At 40.5% G+C, this 18,295-nt stretch overlaps 1 protein-coding gene and 2 long non-coding RNA genes across 3 annotated transcripts in view; 2 read left to right on the top strand and 1 right to left on the bottom strand.

Annotated features, from left to right (window-relative positions):
- The window catches only part of LOC102080049 (alpha-2-macroglobulin), a 50,820-nt gene that overhangs the window by 20,480 nt on the left and 12,045 nt on the right, over positions 1–18,295 (bottom strand). The window contains exons 9-14 of the mRNA XM_019357189.2: positions 6,169–6,286; positions 5,966–6,075; positions 5,702–5,869; positions 5,236–5,463; positions 458–521; positions 218–363 (exon numbers count right to left, since the gene is read on the bottom strand). Coding sequence (XP_019212734.1) covers positions 218–363; positions 458–521; positions 5,236–5,463; positions 5,702–5,869; positions 5,966–6,075; positions 6,169–6,286 — 834 coding nt within the window. The remainder of the gene's footprint in view (positions 1–217; positions 364–457; positions 522–5,235; positions 5,464–5,701; positions 5,870–5,965; positions 6,076–6,168; positions 6,287–18,295) is intronic.
- Positions 10,014–12,808, top strand: LOC112845475 (uncharacterized). The gene is made up of 2 exons (XR_003218299.1): positions 10,014–11,167; positions 11,263–12,808. It is a non-coding gene; the product is annotated as an uncharacterized LOC112845475 (long non-coding RNA).
- On the top strand, positions 15,717–16,283 carry LOC112845477 (uncharacterized). Its single transcript, XR_003218301.1, has 2 exons — positions 15,717–16,049; positions 16,207–16,283. It is a non-coding gene; the product is annotated as an uncharacterized LOC112845477 (long non-coding RNA).

Genomic DNA, 18,295 nt, shown 5'->3' on the forward strand with positions numbered 1-18,295 from the left:
CATTGAAAAAGGTGCTTGTATAAATGGGAGTGAGCAGGTCATGAGGTCATATAAAGAAGCACTTTGAGTCCTCAGGTAGAGTAGAAACAGCTGTGCAACAACCAGTATATGCTAGAAATCCTCAGGTGATTTAGCCAACTGAATTTGACTTTGATTTGAACACCAGAGCATGACTGCAGACACCAAGCACACAGCACACCTCTAGAATTACACTCACCTTGTTGCTGAAGCATTTGTCAGTAGAGAAGTCAGCACTGTGGGCAATTACATCCTCACTTGGCAGGACGGCATAAGCCACAAGCTGGAACTCTGGAGCCATCTCAGGAGACACTCTGACTTTAAAGGACACCTGGCCCTCAGTAACTGAAACACAGGTCCAAACATACATCCACAGATCAACAAAACAGACCAACGTCAATGCTTGGCTGTGGCATTTGTGGAAATATGGGAATTTTACCCGATCTGTCTTGCACTTCAACCTGTTTTTGTCCTTGCATGATGACAGCTCCTCTGGACAACACCTGGAAGACAGACATCATTTAAAAACAAGAATGAACTAGCACTGATATCTGTGGAAATCACTACTAGAGATGGCACGATACCACTTTTTTATGTCCGATACCGATATCATAAATTTGGATATCTGCCGATACCGATATGAATCCGATGTAGTGTGTTTTTTAATCAATAAAACTGTTTTTTTAATATCTTGCTGCATTTTGTATAAGTTCATACTCAAGTTTAAATAAACAACAACACTAAAGCTTTTCTGTTATACCTGTATATAAAAAATACACTGCACCCAAAATATTTCATAGTTCAGCAACACTGATCAATCTAATAAACTTAAACCTACTCCATCCTCCCTATTCTGGTATTTTAAAGAGTACTTAGCAGAAATATTAAGCAACCTAACTAATAGGGTTCAAACTCCCAGCAAAAAAAAATAGGGAACCACCCCCCACCCTCCACCTCATGATGCTTAATCGATGTAATCAACTTTAATTTGATGCAGGGTGAAAAAAAATGCACAGAAACAAATTATTTTTCAAGAATAATTAAATAGATTCAACATCTTTCTTCTACAGAACTGCAGACTGCACAGATGGTATCTTCCCAAAGGAAAAAGTACTATAGCTTACTAGGGTATATAGACTTAATAGTTACTATATACAGTAATGGACTTCTATACATTTTACATCAGATTAAAACTTTGGGTGTAAGATTCAGATAATTAATTATTAAAAGCTAGACATTTTAAATGAGAATAAGAAAAAAAAGTATGTCTTTGTGCCCCCTTTTCCCTGTTAATGCCCTATCGGCCCCCCTGGCTAAACTTTGCTAGATCCGCCCCTGCACAGTTACCAGCCGTCAGCTACGCAGAAAAGGATCCTGTTGTAGAAAGTAACATTAAATAAATTCTAACAACAGCTTATCAAGCTTAAACGTGCTGCTGTTGTTCAGCCGCTGGTTTCCTCTTTCTGGTGCAAAGTGGGCCAAAAACAAAGAAGAGAGACGGACTCGCGACAGAAAAGCCGATCAGCTGATTATTGATCAGTTTCAGGATTGAAGTAGCCACAGGAAGGTGAGGGAGAGAGAGAGGCAGTTGCTCCATATATCGGTTGTTAAGCTTAACATGGGAACGCTTTACAAACATTCAGAGATGAACTTACACACTTGCTTTACTTCTCTCTGGGATAACTTCCTCGGAGATGAAATGCTGGTTTGGTAGCCAGGCACACTGCTCCGACATGCTACGGTTATGAGCCGAGTTACGCCGTGTCGCAAGTTTTGTGAGGTGTTTTTTTTTTTTATATTTAATGGATCGGATTACATTTTTAATTTCTCACCGATATCCGATCCAGTAATTTAGGTCAGTATCGGACCGATACCGATACATAATATCCGATCGGTCCATCTCTAATCACTACCAGTGAAAAGCTTTGACACCTTTTAATTCAATGTGTTTTTTAATTTGTTTTTTAATTTGTTTTTTTATGGCTTTGCTTTGGCTATTTCATGTAACTGATAAAAACTAGTTTTCACAGCTGTCGACACTTGCTTCTCTAATTTAAAGAGCTATCCAAAAACACTCAGAGATTTCATACAGTGTGAGAATGATGACAAGCAAGCAGACCGAGGGTATCAGTTAACTTATCCAAGGGGCATGACTTTCAGAAACTTTGGTCTTATTTTTATTTGGGGTGAGAGAATTCTGTGTTAACCAGTCTTTAACATCATGCAGACAGTTAAGCAAAGGCTGCAGTGGGACAGAGACATCCTGATTCAAGGGGAAGCAAATTTGGATGCCATCAGCATAACAATGAAAGGGAATGTTGTATTTCCTAAATATAGGAATAAAAATAAAAAAGGCAGCGTGTATGAGGAGAACAGAGCTGGACCCCAAACAGAGCCCTGTGGCACACCACAACACACAGGGGCAGAGGAAGAGTCCCAATAGCAACAGAACATGAGCTCTCTGACAGATATGATTTAAACCATGATAAAACTGAGCCTTTAAGACCAACAACGTGTTTGAGTCTCCATAAGAGAATGTTGTGATCAACTGTGTCAAAGGCAGCAGTCAGATCTAAAAGGACTAAAACAACAGAACAACCTGAGTCTACAGTTAAAAGAAGATCATTAAAAACTCGTAAAAGTGCAGTCTCAGGACGAGATTTAAAACCAGACTGGAATGCTTCACAAATGCCACAAACATCTAAAAAGGTCTGATGTTGCTTGAAAACAACGTTTTCCAGATTTTTGGACATAAAATATGTTATGTTTACATACACTGCTAAGATGGTGAAGGGTTGCTTTACAGGGGGACTGAATATAAACATATACTCAGTTACCAGTAGGGGGCTCTGTAACTGATAGATATAGAAGGAGAGAGGAAGAAGAAAGTGTTGTGGTATGTACTGAATGGCTAACTACTGCTGAATACACGTTCCATTATAAACTAAGCTCCGTCTCCGTTCTTCTGTCAAATACACCACAAAAGAGAGTTTAGAAACTGGCCTGAAGTTAGAAAGAACATTAGGATCAAGATTTCTCTTCTTAATAATGCCTCTGATGTCTTTTATGTTGTGAGATTTGAACATTCATGTGCTGAGGTGTTCTTTCTGTTCTCAAACCGATCTCCCTTTAGGGGCTCAGTCTGGGTGGGTCTTTTTTCTCCTCGTCTTTCCTCGTGTATTGTGTATTTCCATTGTTCTACCTCTTCTGACCGGTCGTCCCCATGTGATGTTTGTGCAATGTAAGCATGAAGGAATACTGTTGAACGACTACTGCATATAAAACTGTTCAGTTAATACTAATTCATATCAGTTGATATAAGAACAAAAATAATGTAAATATGGTAAGAAAATGGTTAAGAGGTTATATTATAATATTAATGGTTATATTAATGGTTTTATGTTACTTAAGAGAACTGCAATCTATACATCACTGATTGGCTAGTAAGCTTTTTCTGGGATGGATTAGTAGTGTCTCTATTCTCCAGTAGGGGGCCTTCGCGTGTTCTCCTCACTGCAATAAACCACTGCGTGAGAGACGCAAGTCATAATCACTCTCGTGATTCTTTTCCCCCTGGTTTCAGGGGTGTAACATATGTCTGGCTGGAAGGGTAAGATAGCACTGAAGTGCTGGCAGCCTTTAACCCAATTTCCTTCTGGATCAATAAAGTTCATCAATCAATCAGTCAAAAGTGCAGGGGGAACACAGGAAAAGCATAATAACTATAATGAGGGCTAGAATACAAACAACTTTAACTGAGAGCAGAACCCAGATGACTAAAACTAAGAAGGCCTAAGAATTTAAATACTTAGCAGAGAGAGAAAACTGAGGATATCATGAACAAAGGACTAAACACTGAGGCTAATTACTAAGCTGACAGAAAATGATAAGGGACAAAACAAAGGCACCACACAGGAAGTCTGTGAAACCAGCTTCCAGTTTGGATTCAGGAGACAGACACTATTTCTACTTTTAAGATTAGTCTTCAAATATCCTTTTTGCTAAAGCATATAGTTTGGGCTGGATCAGTATTTATGCTGAAATAGATCGAGGCTACTGGATTCTCATGATGGACTGAGAGTGTCTTCTTCAGTCATGATTAGGGATGGGTACCGGTGTCCGGTGCCGTTCTGACATAAACGGTAGTAACCAGACCGAAAAGCAGCGCACATTTCGGTGCTTTATTTCGGTGCTTTTTTTTTTGTCCTGAGCCAATTCTAGCCAATCATTTTACGTTTCCGAGGATAGTAGGCGGGGCCAGGTACGTACGTTCTTTCAGAGCAGAGCTACAGATTAAAAATGCCCAAGGCGAAGCGATCAAAAGTCTGGCTGTACTTCACAGCAAAAAGGTGCAAACTCAGCAGCCTGCAACAAGTGCTTTAAGCTGATACTGTGATACTGTCAAAGGAGGTAACACCTCAAATCTGATGAAACACCTGGCGACGCATAGCGTTTTTTTTAAAGCTGAGAAATTTGCCGTGTTTGATAGCTTGCTGCGAGACCTCACACCGTGCACATCTACTGCGGGTGTGGTGCCTGTTAGCGGACCTGGAGTTAGCAACATCCCCCCAAAAGAGTAGAGTCCTGGCCCCTAGCCCTGTCAGCGTAGCAGAAATGATGACGGATGATGATGGCAGCAGCAGCCGTTCTCCTCTGCGTGAGTAGCTTCATGTTGTTCGTGTGTAATTAAGTTTGATTGAGTACGCTAACCACATTATTACATTAATGCATGTAAGGTGAACTAGCAAACACCGTCGTAGTTACATGCGGCTGTCTTCTTGTTTGATGGCAGATGCTCCCTTCACCCTGGCCAAAAAGGCTAAAATGACCAAAGAAAAAGTGGAAAACAGTTAAACATGAGAGGTTTTTGGACAAAGTTTGTGTTTTTTCCATTGTTTAAGCACTGCTTCCAGCCAAGAGTGATACCATATATGCCCTATAGCTGCAGAAAAGGCTAACATTGTTATCTTTTTACAAAAAAACAGCTAAACATGAGAGGTTTTTGGACCAATTTTGTGTTCTCCATTCTTTAAGCGCCGGTTTGAGCACCGTTTAAGCACCGGCACCGTTTCAAAAGTACCGGTTTGGCACCGGTATCGGATAAAACCTAAACGATACCCATCCCTAGTCATGATGGGTTTTACAACAGTAGTTTTTTAGCAAACACACAAAAGTCTGGTCATGTTCAACTTTGTAGTAAACCCAGAGATAACTCACCAGATAAATGACATCCACAGACCCTGGAGACTCTCCCACTATTGTGTAGTTTACTGATATGTCTTCTTCTGCGTCACAGGGCACTGCTTTATCGTTCGTCTGTACCTCTAGAGAGCTGATTGTTTTAATATAAGGAGAAGACGGCTGGGACATGGATAAGGTGTGAAATTCCCTGTCATAGTATGCAGTTCTATATCTTGGGTAGTCCACTGTTGGTGTCAGGCTTGCCTAGTTGGGGATAAGAAACAAAAATTTAAAAACTTGATCTAAAAGTAACATTGGACAACAAGGCCATCTTTATAAGCAAGGCAAAGGTGGAGGAAGATGAGTCATAAACTATTTCAGTATTGCCACTTATTACTGTGGGAGGTATTTGGACATTTGCAGCCTATCAGAAACCAATTGTGGCTTCAGGCTGCTGTGATGGCTGCATTAAATTACACATTGTTTCAGTGTGTCAGCTCACATGGAGTTGGATATCCTGGTCAAAGTTATCAGTGCTGAAAGAAAATGAGGCCACACCGTTGCTGTCAGTTGTCAGATTTTGTAGTGAGCGTGGTTGCCACATTTCTCCCGTGAACAGGTAGACCGGTGCGTCACAAACTGGTGTATTATTGTGGTACACTGCTCTGACCTGTTGAAACACACAATGCTCTATCAATGGAAAATACAAATAACATAAATGTGCTTTGTACGACAAACTGAGCTGAAAACAACATGTTAGGCTTACTTTTCCTTCCACATTAGATCCCCGTTCCCAAACCTTGGGCATGTTAATGAAAGACACTTTTCCAAGGACATAAGAAATCCTGATTCTCTTCTCTTGAGGGTGTGAAATACCTGAATGTAAAAACTTTCATGTTACAATCCTGTGAATGTCTTTTTGGTTAAATACACATTGATGTGTCATTTTAAAGGAATAACACAACTTACCTGTTCCCTCTTCTTCCACTTTGGCCCTGATATCCAGAACATCTTGAAGCACCTTTTGGTCCATTTTAGTAAAAATTGACATGTTGAAGGAAAACGTTGCACAGCCAGTCTTGTCTGCCTGGAAAGAACAAGAATGAAAGAAAATGACTGCTGTGTGCGATACAATTTTACTAGAAATAAACCAAAATTAGAATCAAATCTCACTCACAATTGAATCTATAAAATATATTAAAAGTTCAAACTATGAGATTTTACAGTGTCATGAAAAATATGAGCTCATTTTGAATTTGATGAAAGCAATATGGTTCAAAAATGTAGGGTGGGGGGACAAAAGTCTGGAGGGGTCAGTGTTACTAAACTAACACAGCTGAAGGAACATTTTGCAACTGATTATGTTACCTGGCAACAGGCCTCTGTTCATAGAGAGGCAGAGTTTCTCAGAAATACAGATGGGCGGAGGTTTACAAATCTGCAAAGGACTGTGTCTACAAATTGTAGAACAATGACAGAAAAATTTCATTCATGTAAAATGATCAAGACGGGGAATATCTCATCATCTGCAGCGCATAATGTCATCAAAACGAGCAAAGGATAAGACTGAAATCCACTATCAGATGGCTGCAGTCTCCAGGCCCTCGGGCAGCAATGCATGAAAAACTGTCATCATTCTGCCACTCAGATCACTGCATGGCCTCAGGAACACTTTCACAAATCAATATCTGCGCACAAAGTTCACCGTGCCACCCACAAACGCAGGTTAAAGCTCCATCGCGCAGAAGAAGTCAAATGTGAATGCGAACTGGAAACGCTGCATTCTTTTCTGGGCAAAAGCTCATTTAAAACAACAAAAACTGCTCTGTACTCAGATGATTCAAAATGTGAAATTCTTTTTGGAAAACACAGACGCCGTATCCTCCACAACATCCCAAACATGCTTTGGAACTGGGCCTGTAAAGCAGTATGATGGTATCACCTTACAAAACCACTGTATCATTTAAATTTCCCGGCAGTATCTCATTTACATCCTTAAATTCTCAGTACTATTATATATATATGTTATACAGTACTGTGAAAAAAATCTTCACCCACTACCTTTTTGTGTGTTTGTTTGTTGGCTTCCAACTAGCTAAACTTTCTTGGGATTTTTTAAAATGGGCTTGAGCAGTTTGTGTTGAGACTTTGGCAGCTTTTACAGTCATTTCCAGTTCAGTCCCCATACCTGATCATTTTTAGAGAACTTTTTTTTTTCATTCCTTTATTTGGATCAGGCACTTGATGTTGACCTATGAACCATTCAAGCACAACAAGGACACCTGCCTCAAGGGATTATTGTTTCTACACATAACAGACAACTTAGCAAAGAACCAGTTTGAACTTTATCCTATTGTCGAGCAGCCTGTTGCAAAAACACATCTTTTACTCCCATTTTCTTCTTTGAATCTAAAACAAACGCCAACAACACCAGGGCTTGAACTCATGAAAGCTTGCCTGAGAGAGTTCAGGCTGCATTTCCATTTGTGTTTGCATGTTTCAGTAAACCACTGTAGCTATTTCCCATGTACCTGCAACATATAAACAAACTAGGGGTGGCTCAGTATCTTTGCACTGTATTATGATGCCATAATGTGGCCTGGAAACTACTAAAATACTATGTTTATAACACAAACAGAGAAAACAACACTGTACTGTACCAGTAACAGTGTTGGGGAGTAACGGAATACATGTCATGTCATTCCGTCAAGTTAAAGCTTAAAAAGGTGGTTTTCAGAATACAGTTACTTTGTTGAAATAAATGGATTACACAGCAGTTTTTTCCTGTTTCATATGTTAGGTTATGCTCTCTCTATTTTTGGTAATTCCACACGGGTGGAAACCCAAACAAAACACTCATTAAGAGGCTCTAATACCTAGGTCTCAATCTCGCGGCCAATGTCACCCCTACTTACAGCTGTGAGTGAAGAAATATTTTTTAAAATTCTTATTCAAAAATCTATTTTATGTGAAGGCAATAGGCAGAGTGTTACAGGCATAGCCCTGAGGAATGTAGCCTCATGGACAGTGTAGTCTGTGGGGAGAATGGACTGCCATGTGTCTGTGAGAGTGAGGAAGGGAGAAAAAGGAGAGCCAAAAAGTACGAGTTGTTACCGACCAGAAACGGGAGATGGAAGCATGTAAATATAATAATAACGACTGCAGCCAAGAAGAGTGCCTGACGAGCCCAGCTGTAAGTAAGCTACTGTGGCTTCTCCACATTTTGTCAGATTACAACCACAAACATGAATCAATTTAATTGGAATTCCACGTGAAAGACCAACACAAAGTGGTGTACACGTGAGAAGTGGAACGAAAATCATACATGATTCCAAACATTTCTTACAAATAAATAACTGCAAAGTGGGGTGTGCGTAATTATTCAGCCCCCTGAGTCAATACTTTGTAGAACCACCTTTTGCTGCAATTACAGCTGCCAGTCTTTTAGGGTATGTCTCTACCAGCTTTGCACATCTACAGACTGAAATTCTTGCCCATTCTTCTTTGCAAAACAGCTCCAGCTCAGTCAGATTAGATGGACAGCGTTTGTGAACAGCAGTTTTCAGATCTTGCCACAGATTCTCGATTGGATTTAGATCTGGACTTTGACTGGGCCATTCTAACACATGGATATGTTTTGTTTTAAACCATTCCATTGTTGCCCTGGCTTTATGTTTAGGGTCGTTGTCCTGCTGGAAGGTGAACCTCCACCCCAGTCTCAAGTCTTTTGCAGACTCCAAGAGGTTTTCTTCCAAGATTGCCCTGTATTTGGCTCCATCCATCTTCCCATCAACTCTGACCAGCTTCCCTGTCCCTGCTGAAGAGAAGCACCCCCAGAGCATTTGGCCAAAAAGTTCCATTTTGGTCTCATCTGACCAGAGCACCTTCTTCCACATGTTTGCTGTGTCCCCCACATGGCTTGTGGCAAAATGCAAACGGGACTTCTTATGGTTTTCTGTTAACAATGGCTTTCTTCTTGCCACTCCTCCATAAAGGCCAACTTTGTGCAGTGCACGACTAATAGTTGTCCTATGGACAGATTCCCCCACCTGAGCTGTAGATCTCTGCAGCTCGTCCAGAGTCACCATGGGCCTCTTGGCTGCATTTCTGATCAGCGCTCTCCTTGTTCGGCCTGTGAGTTTAGGTGGACGGCCTTGTCTTGGTAGGTTTACAGTTGTGCCACACTCCTTTCATTTCTGAATGATGGCTTGAAAGGAGGGATATTATACCCCTTATGTCAAATATTCATGAGATTTTTGAGTGTTAGGTTCTAATGAATTATTCATGAGCTCAGGAAGTAATAACGGAAGTAATTAAAATATGATATTCATAAAATTATGATATTCATAAAATTATGATTTTCATAAAATTATGATATTCATCCAAAAAATGCTAGTTCATAGGTCATTGCTTTTCTTCCCCCTAAAAAACAACTAATTGATTATTTTAGAAAAGTTTTTATATCAAATAGCATTATTTTATTTTTAATCCGTTAAAAACTTTTTCCTGTTTTTTCCTAAAGAAACGCCATCTGGTGGTGGGTCAGCGCATGACAGCGCATGAGTGCGCAGGGCGCGCACCCCCTGCGCCTGTGTGTCTGTGCGCAATTGTGCGCGTGCCTGTGTCTGGGGCTCCGTGTTTGTGTATTTAAAATGTGTTAAATCATAGTATAAGTGCTTAGTTGTGCTTTTGTAACGTTCAGTATGGCCAGACATACAGGGTGCATGCCTTGTGGGAAAACTTTATTTCAATTTATATGCATTTGTTTAATCCGAACAAAGAAATTTAAAATCAACCTCAGAGTCACAAAAAAACACTCGCGATCTCCGCGGCTCCCACCCAATCCTTAGGCAAATAAGCAGGGAGAAACTCCTCAAAAACCCTCCGCGTTTTTCTCCAAAACCCTTAGAATAACTTCTAGGGAACCCCCGTATACCCAAACCCTTATGCTCGATAACAGGGGAAATCCTGAAACCAAATCCTTAGTCTTTTTTTTTTTCCTCAAATTCAGCGCCTTAACCCTAGGCACATAACCGGCCAATCCTCCTGAAAAACCAAACAAAACAAAAAAACCTCCACGGTTTCTCTCCAAAATACGCAAAACAAAAAACCCCTAGAAATAACCTATAGGCAACCTCCTATCCCCAAAACCTTATATTCGATAACAGGGGAAAATCCTGAAACCAAATCCTTAGGCATTTTTTCTCAAATTCCGCTCAGAGTCTAAGTTCTCCTTTCGCTATCACTCCATCCCGCAACCGCTGCCAGAGCAGCATCTTTTTCCTTCTTGTTCACTCCACCATCTACTGCTTAATGATTCTGGGTCTTCGTTTGAAATTTGCGCCGGAGATCCACTCCGCCTCCCAGGTAAACCTTACTGCCCCGCTGCCAATCACATAACAAAGGGGCGGCTCCATTCGCACCCCGGTTAGCCAATCACGCTCAGCTTGGATTTTCATGATCCCCCCGCTCAGGTTAAGACTCGCGTCTTGTCTCACATGCCATCTGACTTCGGACGCGTGGACAACTACCGCCACTCAGACCGAATCCACAATAATACCCCCGTCTCCAGACCACATGGACAATTGGCGGCACTTTTACCTGTGTGCATATCAATCGGTAAGTGTTACTCTTGCTTTCTAACTACATTTTGCACTTTCCTTTTTTTAACCATTTTCTCTCAAAAAGCTTTTCAAAGCCATCCTGAAATAGGTAGTCTAACACCTGTAATACACTTTAAAATATATATATATATAAGCTCCAGTTTATCACTCAGAGCTAAAAAGTGCTTGAGTACACTAACAGCGATCATGTCCTCCTCAGGTACCTCTTTTTTTTCTTACTCTTGTTCATATAATGCTTATATTTTACTGTATTTCCTGTTTTTTAAATACTCCTTGTTATTTCTTTTTAGACTCTGAAATAAGCCTGTTTGATTCTTCGCTTTTGGATAATCTCGATCAAATCGGTAGGTCTGCTTCATTCTTCTTGTCCCTCTTAACAGTTAATTGTACAAGAAAAACAAAACAGTAACCCTTTTTTTAACTTATCAAACTTTTTCAGACATATCGGATTTGGATAACTATGTTTTTTCGAGTTCACCTAGTTCTTCGCCCAGTTCTTCACCACCACCGGTTTTAGAGTGAGTTACAGGCAAGAACATCCGTCTCTCGACCCGCGAGAGGCAGGCCCTGCTTTCTGCGAGGGGTCGCTCAGCTTCATCCACTCCAGCCGGCGTTTCAGCTCCTCCGCGTCCCTCGGGAAAAAACCTCCATCTAACCGCCCGGGATAGGCAACAACTGTTCGCGGCAGACGCTCCCAGTGCCGGTCTCGGCGTTTCAGCTCCTCCGCGTCCCTCGGGAAAAAACCTCCATCTAACCGCCCGGGATAGGCAACAACTGTTCGCGGCAGACGCTCCCAGTGCCGGTCTCGGAGCTTCTCTTCCTGCACCGGGGCCAAGACATCCACAGCCCCTGCCTCGGAGATCCAATCTAGGTCAGTCACTCTCGCTTTTTCTTTTTCTCTCATTTTATAAAAACTATCTCCTTTTCTATTAAACACCAGTAACTGATTTGTATCTTACCTTAAATTCATAGGGCATCTCAGAAGGAGGTGTAGGAGGACCGTTAGGCCAAAGAGCACAAGGCAAAGACGCAGACAACGAAACCAGCTTGCTTCCATCGCTCTTCGAACTGTATCTCTGTTCGCTGAATTAGTGCAACTCATCTTATAATAAGGTTTTATTTTATTTTATTGTTTTTTATTTTTTATTTTTTATTTTTTTTTAAATATATTCTTTGTTAAACAATAAAAAAACAATGGACAACCAGGTACAAGATATTCCAGACCCCTTTCTTGCTTTAGAAATAGAGTTAGCCCGGTTAAATGAAAACGCCCATCATTCACAGAATCATGAACAGCCTGAGGTGATCAATAATAATAACGATCCTCTAGAACTGATTGATTTAGCTCTTGCACAACTAGCCCATAGTGAAAGTGCCCCCCAGAATAACACTGAAAATTTAGGAGTGGAGCATGTTGAGGCTCATTCTCAGCAAAACATTGCCTCTTCTGACCCTTTCGCAGCTCTAAATAGCGCTTTAGAAGCCTTAGCACGAATACAGCACGAGGTTCAAATACCTCCAGAATTATTGAGTCAAATAAACAGGTTAAATGAAAATAATTTTAATGATAGCCAGCATTCGCACAGCTCTAACCCAGGCGGTGAGTCTGTTAACCACAGTCCACCCCCACCGGTGTTAAGCGGTTTCAACAATAGTCCGCATTTGCTCAATTCTCCCCCAGTAAACAATGCTCGCGATCACTCCTTTCAACAAGGGGGTAATCCAGAGTAGGGGTGTTCCAGCAATTCATCACAGCCGCATATAATTGTTAGAAATAAATTTAATAACGTTGAAATTAGAGAAATTTTGAATTTTCCTCCTCCAAACGATATACCTGATTACGCCCGATATTATGAAGGTATAATGGCCGGTGCCCGAGAAATAACAAGCAGGATTTTCTCCCATGCACGTCCAGGTGATCTTATACAATTAGAATTGATAGGCCAACAGCTACAAAATAATGTTTCAGTCATTTTAAGGGACAATTGTGATTTAAGTGAATTTGAAAATCTATTCATGAGAACCGTTCAGTCAAATTGGTCCGTTATGTGTGAAGGCTCACTTGAGCTTGTAGCTCAGATCGTTAGACCCCCAGCCGGTAGTGGAAAAAGACATCTTAGTCACATACTCAACAATGAAATTGTCAGAAAGAAGAGGCGCTTTTTATATATTGTTCATAACCCCGCAAATAAGTTATGTTTTGCTATAAGCCTCGCCCTCCTTCTGCACCCCGATTTTAACGATCAACAAGCAGAGGTTTTCGGTAGAGAAATTCAGCAAAAAGCTGGTCTAAATGATCAAACTCCGGTGGGTTTTAATAAAATAATTACATTTGAAATGTTACTCGGATGTAAAATTATAGTATTTTACCGTAACGAAAACGATCGCAGCCTTTGTAAATTTCAAACTAGTACGCCAAATACAGAAAAAACCCTTTGTTTATTTTTATTTGACAATCATTACTATGCTGTCAAAAATCTAAAAGGATTTATGGGTACAGTTTATATATGTAATCATTGTTACACGGGGTATAACCACGTGTTATCGCACTTCTGTCATGCTCGCTGTTCAGTCTGTATGCAGCCTCAGTGCAGCGAACTTTCCCTCTCTCCTATTCTGTGTAGCGATTGTAATCGCACCTGTCGTTCTTCCTATTGTTTCGAGAGCCATAAAAAACTCCTGCAGAGGCGTGAAAGACTCGCCAGCAACTGCGAGCTCTATAAAAAATGTGCCAAGTGTTCGAGACTTTATTATATTCCTGTAAAAGGTAAACCCCACAAATGTGCTAAGAGTAAATGCCCAATCTGTCGCCAGGAAATCTCTACTGATCAGCAAACGCATCAGTGCTACATGCAGGTTTTAGAACGCGAGACAAAACACAACAACAAGTTGATTTTTTATGATTTTGAAACGTTTGTAAATGAAACCGGTGAGCACACTCCTTTTCTGGTTTGTACGAAAACTTTAGACGGCAAATCCTGGAACTGTGTTGGTGAGGACTGTGCGGAAAAGTTTCTCGCTCATTTCAGACGTCCACTCTTTAAGGGGGTGTATTTTTATCGCCCATAATGCAAAAGGTTTTGACGGGTACCTTATTTTATCCCGAATGGCTAAACAAGGGTTAAAACCACATTTAATTATGCAAGGGTCGAAAGTGATCAGTTTTACAGACCCAGACTTTAATCAACGATACATGGATTCCAGCTGCTTTCTCCCTATGCCCCTGTCAGGTATCCCAAAAGCAATGGGATTTTCAGACAGCGTAAAGGGTTTCTTTCCTCACTCTTTCAGTTCCAGAGAAACTCTAAAATATGTAGGCCCCTACCCTCCACCCTCAGCTTACAGCATAGAGAGAATGACAACAAAAGGCAGGGATGATTTTTACAAATGGTATGATTCAGTCAGCTCTGGTACCTTCAATTTCATGAAAGAGGCCCTGTCATACTGCGAAAACGATGTTGAAATTCTAGCTGAGGGCTGCAAATTGTTTAGAAACGGGTTTATTGAAGAAACAGGAGTAGATCCTTTCAGCCGCAACACGCTTGCAAGTGCCTGCCTGAAAACCTATTTAACAAACTTCATGCCAGCCAATTCTTTAGCAATACCATGTCCCTTAAATTACCGTAATCAGGTCAAATCATTTTCCTCTGCCTCAATTCAATGGCTAGAATATCTCTCGTACACGCAAGGTGTTTTTATCAGACATGCTCTAAATCAAGGAGAAAAAAAGCTGGGTAGTTATTATTTAGATGGATATGCCCTAATTAATAATAAACCATATGTCTGGGAATTTTTGGGTTGTTACTTTCATGGGTGTGTTAAGTGTTTTTCAAATCAGGCCGACATTAATCCCTTGTTAGACCTAACTTTTGCAGAGCTAAACAGCCGCACTGAAGAAAGACTCGCTAAATTGAGAACTGAGCATAACGTGTGTCTTGTTACAATCTGGGAGCATGAGTGGACCGAGTTGAAACGTACTGATGAGAGTGTAATCAACTTCCTCAAACATTACGAACCGCCAGAACCTTTGAACCCCCGCCATGCCCTCTTTGGAGGGCGTACAAGCCCTGCACAGCTGCGCTGCAGTGCAGGCCCTGGGGAGAGAATCGGTTATGTGGATGTTACCTCGCTATATCCGTTTGTAAATAGCACCTGTAGTTACCCCTTAGGACATCCTCAAATAATCTTTCGAAATTTTCAACACCCTAAAAACTACTTTGGGTTTATCAAAGCGGTTGTATACCCACCCAGAGCACTATATTTTCCAGTTTTACCCTATAAAACTAAGTCAGGAAAGCTTCTCTTTACCCTCTGCCGCACCTGTGCCGAAATGAACAACCAACAGGGGGCGTGTAACCATAGCAACGAGGAGAGAGCACTCAAAGGGGTTTGGACCACTGTAGAATTTAACCTTGCCTTAGAAAAGGGGTATCAAATAAGCAGAATCACCGAGGTGTGGCACTTTGGGAAACAGAGTAACACAATATTCACAGACTATGTACATCATTTCCTGCGCAAAAAACAAGAAGCTTCAGGCTATCCATCAGATGTTGTAACTGAGGAGGATAAACAGCTTTACATTAAAGACTACCAGGCTAAGCAAGGCATCACTTTAGACCCTGAAAACATAAAACTAAACCCAGCTAAAAGACAAATGGCCAAACTGTGTTTAAACTCTTTTTGGGGAAAATTTGGCCAGAGAAATAATCTCACACAGAGCAAACTGGTGAGTGACCCCGAGGAATTCTTTAATCTGATGTTTTCTCCAAAATACAAAGTGACCTATTTCTCTTTTGTCAGTGACGATGTAGCGCTTATTCAGTGGTGTTATGGCGATCTCTGTACCCCACTGCCAAACTCCACAGATAACATCTTTGTTATGCCTTTTGGTCAAAAGTCAGTAGTTAGTGCATAATCTGATTAAGTTACGTAAGCAAGGTGATAAATAAGTTCGAAAGTTAAGAAATATTATGTGATTCATGCTAAAAACAGTTAAAATGTGTGGGTTCGAAATTTGCTCAGAGTGAGACGTCTTAGTCGCAAGCTATCTTTGTATTGTACGTGCGGAAATGGGAGCGAGGGAGCGTTCTGATCATTAACCTATCTTTGACGTATTTTCTCCGTTAATGTTGTGAAAAGTGCTTCGGCAGTATTAAAACTGTGAATAAGCTCATGTACACGCTAAAAGTGCTCTACACGCTTGTACCTTGGGAAACGTTCGTCTTTGTAAGTATTAATGTGTTCAGAAATGACTTTTATATGTGTTTACATGGAGTGAACTGTGATGCTAATGTAACGCACGTGTTAAGCTAGGCTAATCTTTATGTTTCTCATTAAGATGTGTATTAGCTAGCAATTTATTTTCACCTTTTGTATGTTTCAGTTACAAATAAGAAATAGCAAGGAGAAGCCTTGAGAGAGGATAAGGCTTTAAAGGATCTTCATTAAAAGCAAGAAAAGTAAGCCTTGTGTGGAAGATCTCGTCTATTTTGTTCGCTGGCTGTCTAGCTTCACATGGTCACGTGTCGTGAGGGCAGCACAATCTTCATTGCGGCCTTCACTACTTCATATGGGCATATGAAACTCTACAGTTATTTGGATCAGTTGCAGGAGAGAGCAATTTACTACGATACTGACAGTGTTGTTTATCTCACCAAACAAAATCAATCTGAACTAGAATTAGGTAGATATTTGGGTGACCTCACTAATGAACTAGAGCAGGATGATTTCATTACAGAGTTTGTTGCAGCTGGACCCAAAAGCTATGGCTATATGACCAAAAAAGGTAAAGTTGTCTTGAAAGCAAAAGGGATCACACAAACACACGATGTCTGCGAAAGGGTCAACTTTGAATCTGTGAAAAACCTGGTTGACAATTACATTGATAACAGTGAAGGCGGGTCTACACTTGAGGCACCACAGCACACTATCCTTCGTAATAAAGCTGGGTTTGCACTGAAAAATTCATCATTCCCCAAAAAATTCCGGGTTGTTTATGACAAGCGTAGATTGCTGCCAGGAGGTCTGACTTTACCCTTTGGTTATTGATTAATCTTTGTTTTTCTTTTTTCTTTTTTGTTTGTTTTGTATGTTTTTTAAAAATGTTTCAACCTGCTTTAATCGAGTTTGATCCCAGACTTCATGTGCCATTTTCCTGTATGGTTGTTGGGCCAAGTGGCTCGGGAAAGACATTTTTTGTGAAATCTGTATTGGAAAACTGTGTACATGTTTTGAACAAGCTTATTGACAATGTTGTGTGGGTTTATACATCCTTTCAGCCTCTGTATTCTGAGCTTCAAGAGAAAAATAAAAGCATTAAATTCATTGAAGGTCTGCCTGTTCTGCGTCCTGTTCTGCGAGGAAGTTTTGAGCTGTTTGCGCCTTAATCTTTGTACCAGTTTCATCCTGCACGCTTTTAATCAATTTTTGCACTCCGCAAAAACTACCGGGGCGAGATGGGTCGTAATATGCGCGTTTCAATAGAATCTGCTCTGCCATGTGTGTTCTTTGAAGTTATGTTTAACTATGGTTTTATTTCATGATCGAGCAGTTACTTATCTCATGTAACAAGTTCATGAAAATATTTTATTTGTTGTCATTAAAAACATTTACACTTTGATTCTAGTAAAAACAAAAATAACGAGTTTGATTCTTGCAATGATTTTTCAAGAAAGTTTTATTTCATGTAAAGGTTTTCCAAAAACAATTTATTTGATGTCATGAAAAACAATACATTTGAATGAGTAAAAACAAAAATAACGAGTTTGATTCTTGCAATGCTTTTCCAAAAAGGTTTTATTTGATGCAACGTTTTTCCAAAAACAATTTATTTGATGTAATGAAAAAAAAACAAACAAAAAAAATTACATCTGAAACGAGTAAAAACAAACAAAGAAATACTTAACAGTAAGAAAAAATAATAGGAAAGAGAAGAAAAACAAATACTAGGACAGCCACAGTGAGTAATTGTCATCTAACACTTGATCAATTATAGTACGGGTAACTTCAGTGACACTGGCATCGATTTCTTGCAGAGTGCCCTCTATATCGCGGGCGTCTGAGTTCAAAGAGATACGCCTGGGCCACACCTCTGACTTGCTCGGGTGGTGGTGAAAAGCCTTCTAACCGTAAAATTTGTAATAATGTGTTGGTGAAATGTCCATTCCATAATCTTTTGCAGAGTTCATCATAGTACTTGAAAAAGTAATATTTTTCCAGCGGGAAAAGACAAGAATGGCGTCTCTGTGAGGGGTGGGAGACTGCGCATCCTTGACACACGTCTTGTCGGTGTTTCTGGAGTAGCGACATGACAAGGTACTTGAGAGTTAGTTTTATAAGTTCAAAAACGGCTGTGGGGAGTAGAGTAGCGGCCTCATCAATGTCCAGGGATGAAGATTGTCCACTGCTCACCCCGGGGTGGGGATCATTGTCTTCAGGCTCTCTGAAAAGAGCCCGGCACACAGGGTCACCCA

Source organism: Oreochromis niloticus, unplaced genomic scaffold (genome assembly GCF_001858045.2).
Source record: "Oreochromis niloticus isolate F11D_XX unplaced genomic scaffold, O_niloticus_UMD_NMBU tig00007510_pilon, whole genome shotgun sequence".
Taxonomy (NCBI): Eukaryota; Metazoa; Chordata; class Actinopteri; order Cichliformes; family Cichlidae; genus Oreochromis; species Oreochromis niloticus.